This window comes from Leucoraja erinacea, chromosome 3 (genome assembly GCF_028641065.1).
Source record: "Leucoraja erinacea ecotype New England chromosome 3, Leri_hhj_1, whole genome shotgun sequence".
In the NCBI taxonomy this organism is placed as follows: domain Eukaryota; kingdom Metazoa; phylum Chordata; class Chondrichthyes; order Rajiformes; family Rajidae; genus Leucoraja; species Leucoraja erinaceus.
Window position 1 is genome coordinate 17,704,830 of NC_073379.1, and position 15,687 is coordinate 17,720,516.

At 43.6% G+C, this 15,687-nt stretch overlaps 1 protein-coding gene across 2 annotated transcripts in view; it reads right to left on the reverse strand.

The window, feature by feature from the left end:
• LOC129695356 (ephrin type-A receptor 5-like) overlaps window positions 1-15,687 on the reverse strand; it is a 290,075-nt gene that overhangs the window by 115,919 nt on the left and 158,469 nt on the right. For both annotated transcript variants that reach the window (XM_055632230.1, XM_055632231.1), the window contains exons 4-5: window positions 13,707-13,862; window positions 10,555-10,890 (exon numbers count right to left, since the gene is read on the reverse strand). In XM_055632230.1, coding sequence (XP_055488205.1) covers window positions 10,555-10,890; window positions 13,707-13,862 — 492 coding nt within the window. The remainder of the gene's footprint in view (window positions 1-10,554; window positions 10,891-13,706; window positions 13,863-15,687) is intronic.

Sequence of the window (15,687 nt, forward strand, 5' to 3'; positions counted from 1 at the left end):
TCTTGTTCTTGCCACCAAAGTGGATAACCTCACATTTATCCACATTAAACTGCATCTGCCATGTATCTGCCCACTTACCCAACCTATCCAAGTCACCTTGCATCCTCATAGCATCCTCGTCACAGTTCACACTGCCACCCAGCTTTGTGTCATCTGCAAATTTGTTAAATGGTACTTTTTATTCCTTCATCTAAATCATTAATATATATTATAAATAGCTGCGGTCCCAGCACCGAGCCTTGCGGCACCCCACGAGTCACTACCTGCCATTCTGAAAGGGACACGTTAATCCCTACTCTTTGTTTCCTCAACCAATTTTCCAACCAAATTTGCCAACCAGTTCTCTATCCATGTCAGTACCTTACTCCCGATACCATGTGCTCTAATTTTGCCCACTAATTTCCTGTGTGGGATCTTTTGAAAGGCTTTCTGAAAGTCCAGACACAGTGCATCCACAGGCTCTCCCTTATCTATTTTACTTGTTACATCCTCAAAAAATTCCAGAAGATTTGTCAAGCATGATTTCCCTTTTGTACAGTAAATCCATGCATCCACCATTATTAGAGCCACCTCCTTGAGTACCCTGGGAATCAGACCATCAGACCTGGCGGGTTTATCAGCCTTCAATCTACCCAACACCATTTCCGGACTAATGTGAATTTCCTTTGTTTCCTCCATCACCCTAGATCCTCTGTCCCCTAGTAAATCTGGGAGATTGTTTGTGTCTTCTTTAATGAAGACAGAATCAAAGTACCTGTTCAACTCTTCTGCCATTTCCTTGTTCCCCATGATAAATTCACCTGTTTCTGTCTTCAAGGGACCCACATTTGTCTTAACTATTTTTTTCTTCTTCACATACCTAAAGAAGATTTTACTATCCTCCTTTATATTCTTGACTAGTTTACCTTCATATTTCCACTTTTCTCCCCTTATTGCCTTTTTAGTTACCTTCTGTTCATCTTTAAAAGTTCCCCAATCCTCTGGCTTCCCGCTCATCTTTGCTATGTTATACGTCTTCTCTTGTATTTTTATACTGTCCTTGACTTCCCTTGTCAGCCACAGTCGCCCTTTACTCCCCTTAGAATTTTTTTCCTCATTGGAATGAAATGACCCTGCATCTTCTGGATTATTCCCAGAAATACCTGCCATTGCTGTTCCACCGTCATCCCTGCTAGGGTCTCTTTTCAGTCAACTTTGGCCAGCTCCTCCCTCATGCCTCCATAGTCCCCTTTGTTCAACTGCAATACTGACACTCCAGATTTTACTTTCTCCCTCTCAAATTGCAGATTAAAACTTATCATATTGTGGTCACTACCTCCTAATGGTTCCTATACCTTAAATTTCCTTATCAAATCTAGTTCATTACACAACACTAAATCCAGAATTGTCTTCTCCCTGGTAGGCTCCTGTACGAGCTGCTCGAATAATCCATCTTGCCTTGAACTCCACAAACTGCCTTTCTTGGGGTCCAGTACCAACCTGATTTTCCCAGTCAATTTGCATGTTGAAGTCTCCCATAACAACCATAGCATTAAACCCCTGTCTGACTTAGGAAACCTGAACGGAAACCTCTGGAGACTTTGCGCCCCACCCAAGGTTTCCGTGCGGTTCCCGGAGGTTTTGTCAGTCTCCCTACCTGCTTCCACTACCTGCAACCTCACGGAAACCTTGGGAGGGGCGCAAAGTCTCCAGAGGTTCCCGTTCAGGTTTCCTAAGTGGGACAGGGGCATTACCTTTACGACGTGCCAATTTTAGCTCTTGATTCAACGTGCACCCTATATCCAGGCTATTGTTTGGTTAGAACGGGTATTAAGGATTATGGGAAGAAGGCAGGAAAATGGGATTAGGAGGGAGACATCAGCCATGATTGAATGGCGGAGTAGATGCGATGGGCCAAATGGCCTAATTCTACCTATGTAACTTGTAAACTTGTGACTTATCTTTAAAGATCACCTGACGGAAACATTAATATGATGTTATAGAATGTAGAACTGTACAGCACTGCAAAATAACCCTTCAGCCCACAGCATTTATGCCAAACATGATGTCAAAATAAACTAATCTCATCTGCCTGCCCATGATCCATCTCCCTCCATTCCCTGCACGTCCATGTGCCCATCCAAACGTCTCCTCAATGTCACCATTGGACCTGCCTCCAGCACCACCCAAGGCAGCATGTTCCACGCACGCACCATCCGCTGCGTGAAAACCTTCCCCCACGCGTCTCCTTTAATCTTTGCTTCTCTCGCCTGGAAGCTGTGCCCTCTAGTATTTGATATTTCCTTCCTGAGACAAAGATTTTAGCACTCTACCCTATCTACGCTTCTCATAATTTTATATACCTCTACGGTCTCCCACTCAGCCTCCGAGCATGCCAAATAATACAATCCAACCTCTCCTTGTAGTTCATTCCCCCTAATTCAAGCATCATTCTGGTCAAATGTTGCATCAGGTTTTGGCAGTGGAACTCCATCTTTGCAAGCTCTGAAATATATCACCAATATCTCAACTACCAGGAAATCAACCGGTAATGATCATTTAATGTGAAGTAAAATTGGAAGGGGATGCAAAATGTGTGGCCATCCTGAACGTCCATTTTCCTATTTGAGTTTGAGTTTAGTTTATTGTCACGTGTGCCAAGGTACAGTGAAAAGCTTTTGTTGCGTGCTAACCAGTCAGCGGAAAGACAATACATGATTACAATGGAGCTGTCCACAGTGTACATATACACGATAAAGGGAATAACGTGAATATCAATTGTCTTTGAAAGATTTCTTTTCAAAATTAGTTTTTTTCCCCGCCATTTTAGAGATACAGCGAGCAGAACAATAAAGTTTGATCAAGATAGTCCGAGGATCTCCAATGAGGTAGACAGTAGTTCATGACTGCTCTCTAGTTGTTGGTATGATGGTTCACATTCATCACATGGTTCACAGCTGGGAAGAAACTGTCTCTGAATCCTGGGGGGGTGATCATTACCGGTTGATTTCCTGGCAGTCGAGATATTGGGGTGGTGGGAGTCAGTGTCAGTCTACCCACTACAGAAGGGGGAGGAGTTGTACAGTCTGATAGCCACAGGCAAGAAGGATCTCCTGTGGCATTCTGTGCTGCATCATGGAGGGACCAGACAGTTGCTGAAGGCGCTCCTCAGGATGACCAATGCGTCACGGAGGGGGTGATCTGTATTGTCCGCAAATTGAGGAACATCCTCCCCTCCAAGGCCACCTCCATGAATCCTACTCCCAGGATGGAGCCAGCCTTCCTGATGAGTTACACACACACACACACACACACCAGCCCCTGCTGCACATTCTCCACCCCTGATTGCCGAATGAGTCTTAATTTACGGTTGAGGAGTCGCTGCTGGTGCCAATTAGCAATCAATATTCGACAAGTTTGTTTCTTCCCTGCAGGGCTCATGCATTGAGAACTGCTTTTCATATCAGGTTGTTTCTCTTCCCATTATATGTCGGTGATGCCACCACCAAGAACAGATGGCAAGTTAAAAAAAAAAATTAAAAAAAATCACACTCTCAAAACCATCTGCAAACAACACGTCAATTTACCTCCCATTGCAAAGTGGAATTTGCATATAATTTCTGCTTTAATTCTTATTTAGCATGTGCTTGCAAATGAATGCATGACTTTTGTTGCCCAAGTATTATGATGAATTATCAGCACATGCCCACTTGTAGAGCTGTAAATTGAAAGGCACGGCAGTGTATTAAGTGGCTCTGTGGATATTCTTTCCCTTGCAGAATTATCATTGAATTTTCTTTTGGGATGTCAAGCAGAACAGAAGGCGGTGGAGACCACGTCAGTGGATATTGTTAAGGCAGAGATAAATAGATTCTTGATTTGAGTCATCGAGTGATACATTGTGGAAACAGGCCCTTCGGCACAACTCACACCGGCCAACATGTCCCAGCTACACTAGTCCCACTTGCCTGCACTTGGTCCATATCCCTCCAAACTCATCCTATCCATGTACCTGTATTATTGTGTCTTAAACAATGGGATAGTCCCAGCCTCAACTACCTCTGGCAGCTTGTTCCATACACCCACCACCCTTTGTGTGAAAAAGTTACCCTTCAGATTCCTATTAAATCTTTTCCCTTTCACCTTAAACCTATGTCCTCTGGTCCTCGATTCCCCTACTCTGGGCAAAAGACTCTGTGCATCCACCCGATCTATTCCTCTCATGATTTTATATATATCTATAAGATCTCCACTCATCCTCCTACGCTCCATGGAATAGAGACCCAGCCTACTCAATCTCTCCCTATAGCTCACACCCTCTAATCCAGGCAATATCCTCGTAAATCTTTTCTGAACCCTTTCAAGCTTGACAATATCTTTCTCACAACAACATGGTGACCAGAACTGAACACAATATGCTAAATGCGGTTTCAACATCGTCTTATACAACTGCAACATGACCTCCCAACATCTATACGCAATACTCTGACTGATGAAGGCGAAAGTGCCAAAAACCTTTTAGACCACCTTATCTACATGTGACTCGACCTTCAAGGAACCATGCACCTGTACTTATTGATCCCTCTGCTCTACAACACTGCCCAGAGGCTTACTGTTTACTGTGTAGGTCCTGCCCTTGTTCGACATCCCAAAATGCAACACCTCACACTTCTCTGTATTAAATTCCATCAACCATTCCTTTGCCCACCTGGCCAATCGATCCAGATCCTGCTGCAATCTTTCACAACCATCTTCACTATCTGCAAAACCACTAACCTTTGTATCATCATATGGTTATCAGTTATGGGGAGAAGGCAGGAGAATGGGGTTAGGAGGGAGAGAGAGAGATCAGCCAAGATTGAATGGCAGAGTAGACTTGAAGGGCCAAATGGCCTAATTCTGCTCCTATCACTTATGACCTTATGAGAACAATTTGGCCGGGGCATGATACCCAAATCCTGTCAGCTATATCATTGCAATTTTGGTCATGGAAAATAAACTTTTCATTTCAATGATTGCACATTTAGAAGGTTGTATTCAGTTTGTGTAAACAGACTGGAGATTCACTTTATCCTCAGCAATAAGTGTTGGCCTTTCCCTTGACATTCAAGTCCCGCATAAAAATGCTTAAATTGGCCAATAAAAACTGTAAATGTTGAATACAGGTAGCAGGTCAGGCAAAAATTAATCAATGTTTCACGATGAAAACTCATTAATCTGAAACGTTAACTCTGCTTCTCTCTCCACGGATGCTGCCTGTTGCATTGCGTATTTCCAGCATTAGTCACACAGTCATATGCCAGCTTAGTATATTATCACGTGCACTGAGGTACAGTAAAAAGCTTTTGTTGCGTGCTACCCAGTCAGCAGAAAGACAATACATGATTACAATCGAGCCATTACAGTGTACAGATACATGATAAGGGAATAACGTTTAGTGCAAGGTGAAGCCAGTGCAACCGACTTGAATTATTATGATTATTACCAGAAGTAAAACTCATTTGAAACTCAATTGCCATTTAAAGCTAAACTTTATAAATTTGTGTATTGCCATTTAAAATCAAATTTAGCTAATCTATTTGTCACGTCAGACTTAATAATCGCTTGGGCCGATTGTATCTCTATCCATTTTGATCTTATTTCCACATAACACATATTAGTCTTTATGTAGTCAGGTGCAGTGCACCAGAGGACTGGATATGTGTTCACAGAGATGATTCATTGAAAGGAGCTGGTTTCTGAAGTGTGTGGCTTTATATGGGTGGAAGAGGTTATTGCCTGCAGACACTGGAGTGCCGCAAGAATACAGAACACAAAAAAATCACTGCTTCAATTTTGGCCAGGATGAAAATGAAAACAAATGGCAATTTATACAATAATGCTAAAGGAAGAACTAAATGGTGGCAGAGACAAGGGTTTGATCCTGACTACAGGTGCTGTCTGTACGGAGTTAGCATGTTTTCCCAGTGACCTGCGTGGTTTATCCCCATTCATACTCCCAAGACGTTCACGTCTATAGGCTAATTGTAAATTGTCTCTAGTGTGTGTAGGATAATGTTAGTGTGCAAGGATCGCTGGTCAGTGCAGACTCAGTGGGCTGAAGGTGTTTCCGTGCTGTATCTAAAAACTATACCCAGGTACACTGGGTGGCAAAACCAGCAGTGGCTGCCTCGCCAACAGTCTGTCTGTTCTTTCTTCTTTTTTGTTATTTTTAGTATGTGTTAAAAAGTGTGTGTTAGTGTTCCTTGGTTTGTTTTATTTGGAGGGTGGGGGGTTGGGTGAAACCGAGAGGCCGATTAGGGAGCTGCATGCCGTGGAGAGAGTTTCAACCGCCCCTGCGTGGGAGTTTCGATCTCCCCGATGGGGGCTTCGATCGTCGGCTGTGGGGGCTTTGATCACTCCGACTGTGGATGGTTTGACTGCCCCGACCGTGGGAGAGCAAAGAGGAAGAAGATTGAACTTTATTGCCATCCATCACAGTGAGGAACGTGGAATCCATAACTTTTATGTAGTTATGTGTCTTGGTGCTTCTCATTTTGTATGGCTGTATGGTAACTCAAATTTCACTGTACCTTAATTGGTACATGCAACATTAAACAGACCTTGACGTTGAAGCCTTGAAGCCTTGAAACCTTGAACTAAACATGACTAGAAGAAGGGTCTTGACCCAAAAACGTCACCCATTCCCTCTCTCCAGAGATGCTGCCTGTCCCACTGAGTTACTCCAGCATTTTGTGTCTCTTTTCGGTTTCAACCAGCACGTGCAGTTCCTTCTTACACATAAACTTTGAACTATTTGTTCACAGATCATCACATTCGAATAACTAGGAAACTAATGCTTGTCCATGGCCTTGATTAAGAAGCCACTTCTTGTACTCATCATTTATCATAAAAGAAATACAGCTTAACATCACATCCCTTGCACAGTGCTGTCGACAAAGCAACACCCCTCATCAATGCACTAGGTTTAGTACAATGCTTGCCAACATGCAAAGCAGTTTCTATTAGAAGCCAACCTATTAAGATCAGGACTGTGTGTATCAGTCCAAACTGGGTAAATTATCCAATATGTTGCACCCTATAATTGGAGATAAATATAATTAAAAACTTGAGCAATGAATTCTACCTAATGTGCTGCAGTTATCATTTGTGCATAAACTGCATCAATCCAGATATGCCAGCAACATAATCAAGGATGAGTCACACTCTGTCCACTCCCTCTTCTCCTCTCTCCCATCAGGCAAAATGTATAGAAGTGTGAAAATGCACACCTCCAGACTCAGGGACAGTTTCTTCCAAAGATCATAGAGCGGAGCAAGATAGTCCACTCGTCAAAAAAGCCGTAGTAGGTCATGGGTAATCCTCAGTGCCTTTTCCATAACCGGCTTCCGTCTCCGCTCCAATCTATGATCTTTGGTCATGGCGTCTCTTCGGAACCCTTCTCACTCAGGTGTTAAAGTTAATTATTTCTCTTTTGATTACCTATAATTGTGCCGTGCTCTAAAACTGCAGATGCTAGCTTCAGCTCCGAGCTCAGTATGTATGAAATTGTTGCAAAGCAGAACACAATTCTGGGAATCGCTAAAGACCGATGCATTTCATTTGCCCAAGTGTGTGCTGCACGCAGAACTGTCGCGGTTCCTAATGGATCATATTGGGCGTCTAAAATCAAATTATAATCCGATGTTTCTTGATGCAGTTTCTTGATTGTGAATTAGGAATTTATGCACTCAGGACATTTTTCCTCAAATTTTGTTTTGGGAAAATATATTTGGTTTCTATTTCAAATGGTTTATGCCGTTAACTAATCACAACTGAAGTAAACTCTTTTAAAAGCACATTGTTGCAGCAATTTATCATTTACGCGGTTTTTAAAAAATATATATGAATACCAATTAGCAGAATATAGGGTAACCAGCTATGACCATGTGTAACTATTATTTTACAGCAAATAAATATTTAGATTTTAAAACGCAGGCATTTTAAGCGTCGGATTACAGTAACTGTGCCTCAACATTAAGTGTTCCATTTCTCTACAAATCTTCAAAATACTGCCCATAATAAAAAAATATTTTGAATTCCGTGTAATCGTCTATCACTTTTATTTATTCGATCCAAAATGAAAATGCGAAATGTTAATAAAATTCTAATCATTACAAGCTCTTTTTGGTTGTTTGTGGCAGGAATCTTCATGTTGTATTGTCATTTGCTTTTACAAGCATTGAAACGAGGAAAGAAAATAACTCTCCCAATTCTTCCAATTTTGTTAGCCCGTGCTGTCTCCTCCCCTTCCTTAGCCCTCGGGCTGTCTCCTCCCATCCCCCCGCCCTCGGGCTCCTCCTCCTCCTTTTTCCTTCCTTCTCCCCGCCACCCCCCATCAGTCTGAAGAAGGGTTTCGGCCCGAAATGTTGCCTATTTCCTTCGCTCCATAGATGCTGCTGCACCCGCTGAGTTTCTCCAGCTTTTTTGTGTACCGAAAGAAAATAACTCTACTGGGCTAAGTGCAGCGAGATTCGGAATTGCTGTATTTTTCATCCATTCAAAGGGGCCCGAAAGCATTGTGTGCTTCAATTTTAAAAGGTGTCATACAAGTAATGAAACGAGGGGAATGAAGCGTGTATTTACTGGTGATTAATACACCCCGGGATCGGTTTCAACGCAAGATGAAGTTAAGTACATAAACTGGATCCAGGTGCATTAATCATCCTTCAACACTCGCTGTCATATTTTGATCGCCAATTGTACCCTCGACTGGACAGACTGATGTGTGTATAGGAAGGAACTGCAGATGCTGATTTAAACTGAAGATAGACACAAAATGCTGGAGTAATTCAGTGGGATAGGCAGCATCTTTGGAGAGAAGGAATGGGTAACGTTTCGGGTCGAGACCCTTCTTCAGAATGAAGGTTACGGGAAAGGGACTTTCAGTCTGAAGAAGGATCTCGACCCGAAACATCAACCATTCCTTCTCTACAGAGATGCTGCCTGTCCCGCTGAGTTACTCCAGAATTCTGTGTCTATCTTCAGTTTAAACCAGCGTCTGCAGTTCCTTCCTGAGCATTGCCCTCTCCTTCAGGCCATTTTTAATTTTTCAAATTGCAGATAATGCAGGCCATTGAAATATTGCTCTAACAGCACGCTAACATTTGCTAAAATTAATTCCATCCAGGGCTGTAAGGCAAAGCTCTCATCCGTCCTCCTCAAAAAAGACAATGGTTGCATGCTCCGATTCCATTCTAAGTTAGCATTTCAGAAACTTTTCAATTACCATACCAAATCATTCCCTTGATAGTTTTCCTCATTTCTGTTTTCAAAAAAAGAAACCAATCCGACCCGACTCTGCTCTATGATCTTTGCTGATTACACATTCCACGGAAGTTGGGTCGGGTTTGCCAAAATGGCGGAAGTTGCCACCCCATTCCGTACTACACGTTAGTCCATTGAATTTTGCAGGAGTGAACCATCTTGCTCTGCTCTATGATGTTTGGTTTCTTCACAGCTGTTATCAGGCAACTGAATCATCCTACCACAACCAGTGAGCAGTGCTAAACTACTATCTACCTCATTGGTGATCCTCGGATTATATTTGATCGGATATTTAATGCTTTACCTTGCATTAAATGTTATTCCCTTACCATGTGTCTATACACTGTAAATCAAGTTTTGTCTTTCTGCCGACTAGTCAGCACGCAACAAAAGCTTTTCACTGTACTTCAGTGGACAATAAAATAAACTGAAACTACTAAGATCAGGACAGTGTGTCAGTCCAATCTGGGTAAATTATCCGATATGTTGCACCCTACAAAGATATTTGCAGTTAAGTATAATAAAAATCCTGAGCAATTAATTCTGACTATCATGCAGCAGTTATCATTTGTGCATGATAGGTAATACCATGCATCAAACCTCCGGAGTCTATTCCAATTATTCTGCACTGATTTCCCGCACTATCTCTGGATCACTAAAGACTTACTGAAGGAAAGTAACAGCTCCTTGTGATGTTCTTACAGAAGACAATCACTGGCAGACCACGAGGACTTCATTGTCCAGGAAGTTAACTTAATCAACTGCATTCCTTTGTGATAAAGTCAAAGTAATAATGCCAATAACGAGTTCCCTCCAGGTTGTCCATTAAAGGAAAATGAACATATTTTAATTCTTTTCAATTTATGTTATAATTCAGAAACAATACTGTGTGTGCATTTTTAGTGCAATAATAACTATAATAGTCCATGTAGTTCAGAGCTTATTTGGAGGTTCAATGTGTATATATATACTCACAAATACACATACTTATATATATGTTCTATATATATATGTGTATTTTAAGTATGTGTATGTATACCCACACTGAACTTTTTTTTTTCATTTATTATATTGTTTACAGTGAACTATGTTTACATATTCTGTTGTGCTGCTGTGAGTAAGTCTTTCATTGTTCTATCTGGGACAAAACATCATAAGATTCTCTTGATTCTCTTGACTCTTTGTATTCACCAACAAAGTAACACAAAACACATTTTCAGGCCCTGCATGTTGGTCAATGAGACGTGAATCTCGATCCATCGTCCTTACCTGCTTGATTGGTGGTGACGTTCACAGACACAAACTGCCTGGGGATGGGGCTGAGCTCGGACACTCCATTCACCGCTTCGATCTCAAAGGTGTAGTTGGTGTGAGCCAGGAGGTCCACCACCATCACGGAGGTGTTCCTCAGTCGCGCCTCCTGTGGGATGTAGCGGACCCCGCCGCCGCACTCGCTGCACTCCGCCAGATCCACGCCGCACCTCCTGCACACCACCACGTACATCAGGTCCTTCCTCCCGCCCGCGTTGGCTGGGGGGCTCCAATCCAGGATCACGCTGGTGTTGTTGATGTTGGAGATTACGTTCAGTGGGGCTGACGGAGGTCCTGGAACCACCAAACAGAAAACAATCAGAATCACATTTTGCAACATACGAGGAATTCCATTTGTCATACAGTCACACTAATAAAAAGCAACAGAACACACAAAATACATTTTAACATAAGTCATCCACCACAGTGACTCCTCCACATTCCTCACTGTGATGGAAGGCAAAAAAAAGTTCAATCTCCCCATTCAGAGGTCAGGGGCCTCTAACCTTCCGTTGATGGGACGATCTTACTCGCGTAGCTGGCGGCGGGACTCCTCGTCGGAGCGATCAAGCTCCTGTATCGGGGGGGAATCTCAGCTCCCCTGCGCCGGGCGATCTGGCCCGGGGTCAGGGCTAGTCGAACGTTGTGCAGCTTTTGCAGCTTCCCGACGTTGTTCTCTTACCCGAGACTGCGAGCTCCTTGATGTTAAAGTCCGCAGGCCGTGGTTGGAGCTCAAAGCTCCGATGGTAAGTCCACGCCCCCATGGTGGGGCTCAAAGTCAGTCCCGAGCAAGGCCTCCAGCTCCATGATGTTAGGCCGCAGAGCAACCCTCCGGGATGGCGTGTCACTGCCTACGTCACCACGCACCACGTGCGTCACGACACGTAAATGATGTCGCGTAAATGACTCGCAAATGACGCCCAAGTGGGACAGGCCCTTTAATGTGCAGGTATCGCTGGTCGGTGCGGACTCGGTGAGCTGAAGGGACTGTTTCCACGCTGTATCGCTAAACTAAAGTAAGCTAATGAGGACCATTGTCCCATTTGTCTTCTTAACCATAGTATCTACCTGTGATGCAGTTTTCAAGGAACTTTGGAATTGCACACTAACGTCCCTTTGTTCCACAATACACTGCAGAATATTATCTGAAGCAGGGTCTCGACCCGAAATGTCACCCATTCCCCCTCTCCAGAGATGCTGCCTGTCCTGCTGAGTTACTCCAGCATTTTTCATCTATCTTCGGCGCAAACAAGCATCTGCAGTTCCTTCCTACACACATCATTCATGGTCTATGTCCCAACCTCACTGGTGGTATGATGGTATCACCCAAAATGTATCATACAGTCATGAGGAATTAGGCCCTTCAGCCCACCAAGTCTGCTCCGCCATTCAGTCATGGCTGATCTATCTCTCCCTCCTAACCCCATTCTCCTGCTTTCTCCCCATATCCTCTGACACCCGGACTAATCAAGAATCTATCTATCTCTGCCTTAAAAATATCCACTGACTTGCCCTCCACAGCCTTCTGTGGCAAAGAATTCCACAGATTCACCACCCTCTAAAGAAATTTCTTCTCATCCTAAAATAACATCCTTTAATTCTGAGGCTATGACCTCTAGTCCCAACTCTCCCACTAGTGGAAACATCCTCTCCACATCCACTCTATCCAAGCCTTTCACTATTCTGTATGCTTCATTGAGGTCCCCGCTCGTTCTTTTAAACTCCAGTGAGTACAGGCCCAGTGCCGTCACGCGCTCATTATGGGTTAACACATGCATTCCTGGGATCATTCTTGTATCAGCTGAAGCTCGTCTAGATTAAACTCCATTGACCATTTCTCAGCCCCTTTCCCCATCACATCAATGTCACCCGGCAACCCGAACAACTAGCCTCCACCCTCTCAACAACTCCACAAATCTTGGTGACATCTCCATCCATTCATCGGTGGCAGCAGTCTGGACCCGGTGAAGTGGGTGAAATGCAAGGACACTTTCTGTGTCCGTATGCCAGCAGTGTGAATGCCGACACACTGAGAGAGAAGGGCAAGTTCTTGACCCACACCCCTGCCAGTCTCGCGGGCATAAGCATCAAATGTTCTCGAGTCCTGGCAGAGGTAAGAATGGTTCAGTTTAGTTTACCAGTGCAGTTTAGTTCCTTGTCACATATGCCGAGGTACAATGAAAAGATATTTGTTGCGTGCTAACCAGTCAGCAGAAAGTCGATACATGATTACAATCCATCCATTCACAGTGTATAGATACATGATGAGGGGATGACGTTTAGTGCAAGGTAATGCCAGGATAGTCCGAGGGTTACCACAGAGGTAGATAGTAGTTCAGCACTGCTCTCTGGTTGTGGTGGGAATGATTCAGTTGCCTGATAACAGCTGGGAAGAAACTGTGATCGGGCAACTGAATCATCGTGAATCAATGGTGCAGTGCCCATGGTGTTTTACCCCCTTGCCAACTGTTAACTGCAGATTGCCCTGCTGGCACCTGCAGCTGGATGGCAGATGTTATCACAACAGATGTGTACAAAATCATGGGAGGAATAGATCTGGTACTCACAGTCTCTAGCCCAGAGTAGGGGAATTGAGTACCAGAGGACATAAGGTGAGGGGGGGAGGATTTAATAGGAATCTGAGGGGTAACCTTTTCACACAAAGATGTGGTGGGTGCACGGAATGAGCTGCTGGGGGAGGTAGTCGAGGCAGGTGCTATCGCAATGATTAAGAAACATTTAGACAGGTACATGGATAGGACAGGTTTGGAGGGATGTGGGCCAAACACAGGCAGGTGGGACTAGTGTAGATGGAGCATGTTTGGTCAGTGTGGGCAAGCTGGGCTAAAGGGTCCACGCTGTATGACTCTATAAATGTCCATTTTCAAGGATCTTTTGAATTGTGCACTAATGTCCCTCTGTTCCACAATACTCTGCAGAACATTATCTGAAGAGGGGTCTCGATCCAAAATGTCACCCATTCCTTCTCTTCAAACGGACATATGACACCAAACTGCATTATCAGCGTGCTAACTTTTCTCCTTCCCAGTCCCACTTGAAGCTGGAAAATAAACGTCAACTGAGGACACAGGAGGTAAGTGCTTACTTACTTGTACAGGCCATCGAGGGTGGGTCATTGTCTCTTCTGAAGTAGTTCTCCATGCAGTGACACACTGCAGATCCCCTGTCATGGGTATAACTGTGGGGTGGACACTTGCTGCAGTAGGGACTGTATGGTGAAGCCTTAAAGAATCCCGGTTGACAAGCTGCAGAAATTAAACAAAAGACAAGGGTAGAAACACGGAGCCGCACATGTTGGTTTTTCAAAGAAAGGCACAAAGTGCTGGAGTAACTCTGGAGAACATGGAGGGGTGATGTTTCTGGTTCGGTCCCTTCTTCTGACATTTTAATCAGTTGAATCATATCTCTGCCTAAAATAACAAATGCAACTTTTGAATTGCCAAATTCAATCCATTTCATAGAGTCATGGAGTTATGCAGCGTGGAAACAGGCCCTTCAGCGCAACTCGTCCACGCCGACCAACATGCCCCATCTACACTCCTCCCACCTGCCTGCATTTGACCCATATGCTTCCAAACCTGTCCTATCCACGTGCCTGTCCAAATGTATTTTGAATGTTGTGATAGTACGTGCCTCAGCTATCTCCTCCGGCAGATCGTTCTATGTACCCATCACCCTTTGTACAAAAGAAAGTTGCCCCACAGATTCCTATTAAATATTTCCTACCTCTCCTTAAACCTAGAGTATGTCGTCCCTCTCTAAACTGGAAAACACATCGTAAACCTGATTCAGTTTAACTGTGAAATGAGTTTGCATATTAGCAAGTATAGAATACCATTAGAGACCTGCAAGGCATGTATTTTTTACAAACTCCAGGGAGGAATGTCAAAAGCCCTGTGATGAAAGGATGGAATTTTTTCCCTGTGTATTTACTGAGAAGGAAGATGACTTGCCCTTGTACCTCGAAACCTTTCCCATTCAAGTTCCCGCCTAAATGTCTATTAAATGTTGTGATATTTATTACCTGCCTCAAATACCTCCTCTGGCAGCTCATTCCATACACCCACCATCATCTGTGAAAAAAGTTGCCCCTCAGGTTCCTGTTCAATCTTTCCCTTCTCACCTTGAACTTATGTCTTCTGGTTCTTGATTCCGCTACTCTGGGTAAAAGACTCTACCCTGTCTATTCCCCTCATGATCGTATACTCCTCGATAAGATCACACCTCACCTTCCTGCATTTCAGGTTTATAACTACTTGGGTCCAATGCAGGCCAGTAGGGCCAGTGTAGATGAGCAATCTAGGCCAATATGAGGAGGTTGGGCTCAAGGGTCTGTTCCCATGCTCTATAACTCCGTGACTGTAAATGCCACGGCCATGGTACGTTACTAAGTGCAGTGACATTCCTGCTTTCCTTCAGTTACTTTCCCCTTGGGTCTGCCTTGTCCATTACTACTGAGCAACACTCCTGGAGGAGTTGCCTCTTTGTAATGGATAAGAGAGCAGATGGATGGAGATAACCAGGAGTTGGCAAAGCTTCCATGTACTCACCATCCTTTGTGTGAAGAGGTTCCCCCGCAGGTTCCTATTAAATCGTCCCCCTCTCACCTTAAACGCATGAGCCCTGGTTCTTGAATCCCCATACTCTAAGTAAAAGACAGTGCATTTACCTTATCTATTCTTCTCGTGATCTTTACACCTCTATAAGACCTCTATTTATACCTCTATCCCTCATTCTCCTGCACTTCAAGGCTTGATTGTAATCATATTAAGTCTTTCTGTTAACTGGTTAGCATGCAACTAAAGCTTTTCACTGCGCCTAAGTACACATGACACAAAACTAAACTAAACTAGACTGGACTAAATTAATCTAAACTGGACTAAACAAGACAAAACTAAACTAGACTAAACTCATCTAGACTTAATTAAAATAAACTAGACTAGACTAAGCTAGACTATCTAGTTTATATAGTCATGTGTATATATGGTCTATGGTCTATATACACACTGAACTTTTATCTTCCGTTTTGTATTATGCTTACATATTCTGTCGTGCTGCAGCAAGTAAGAA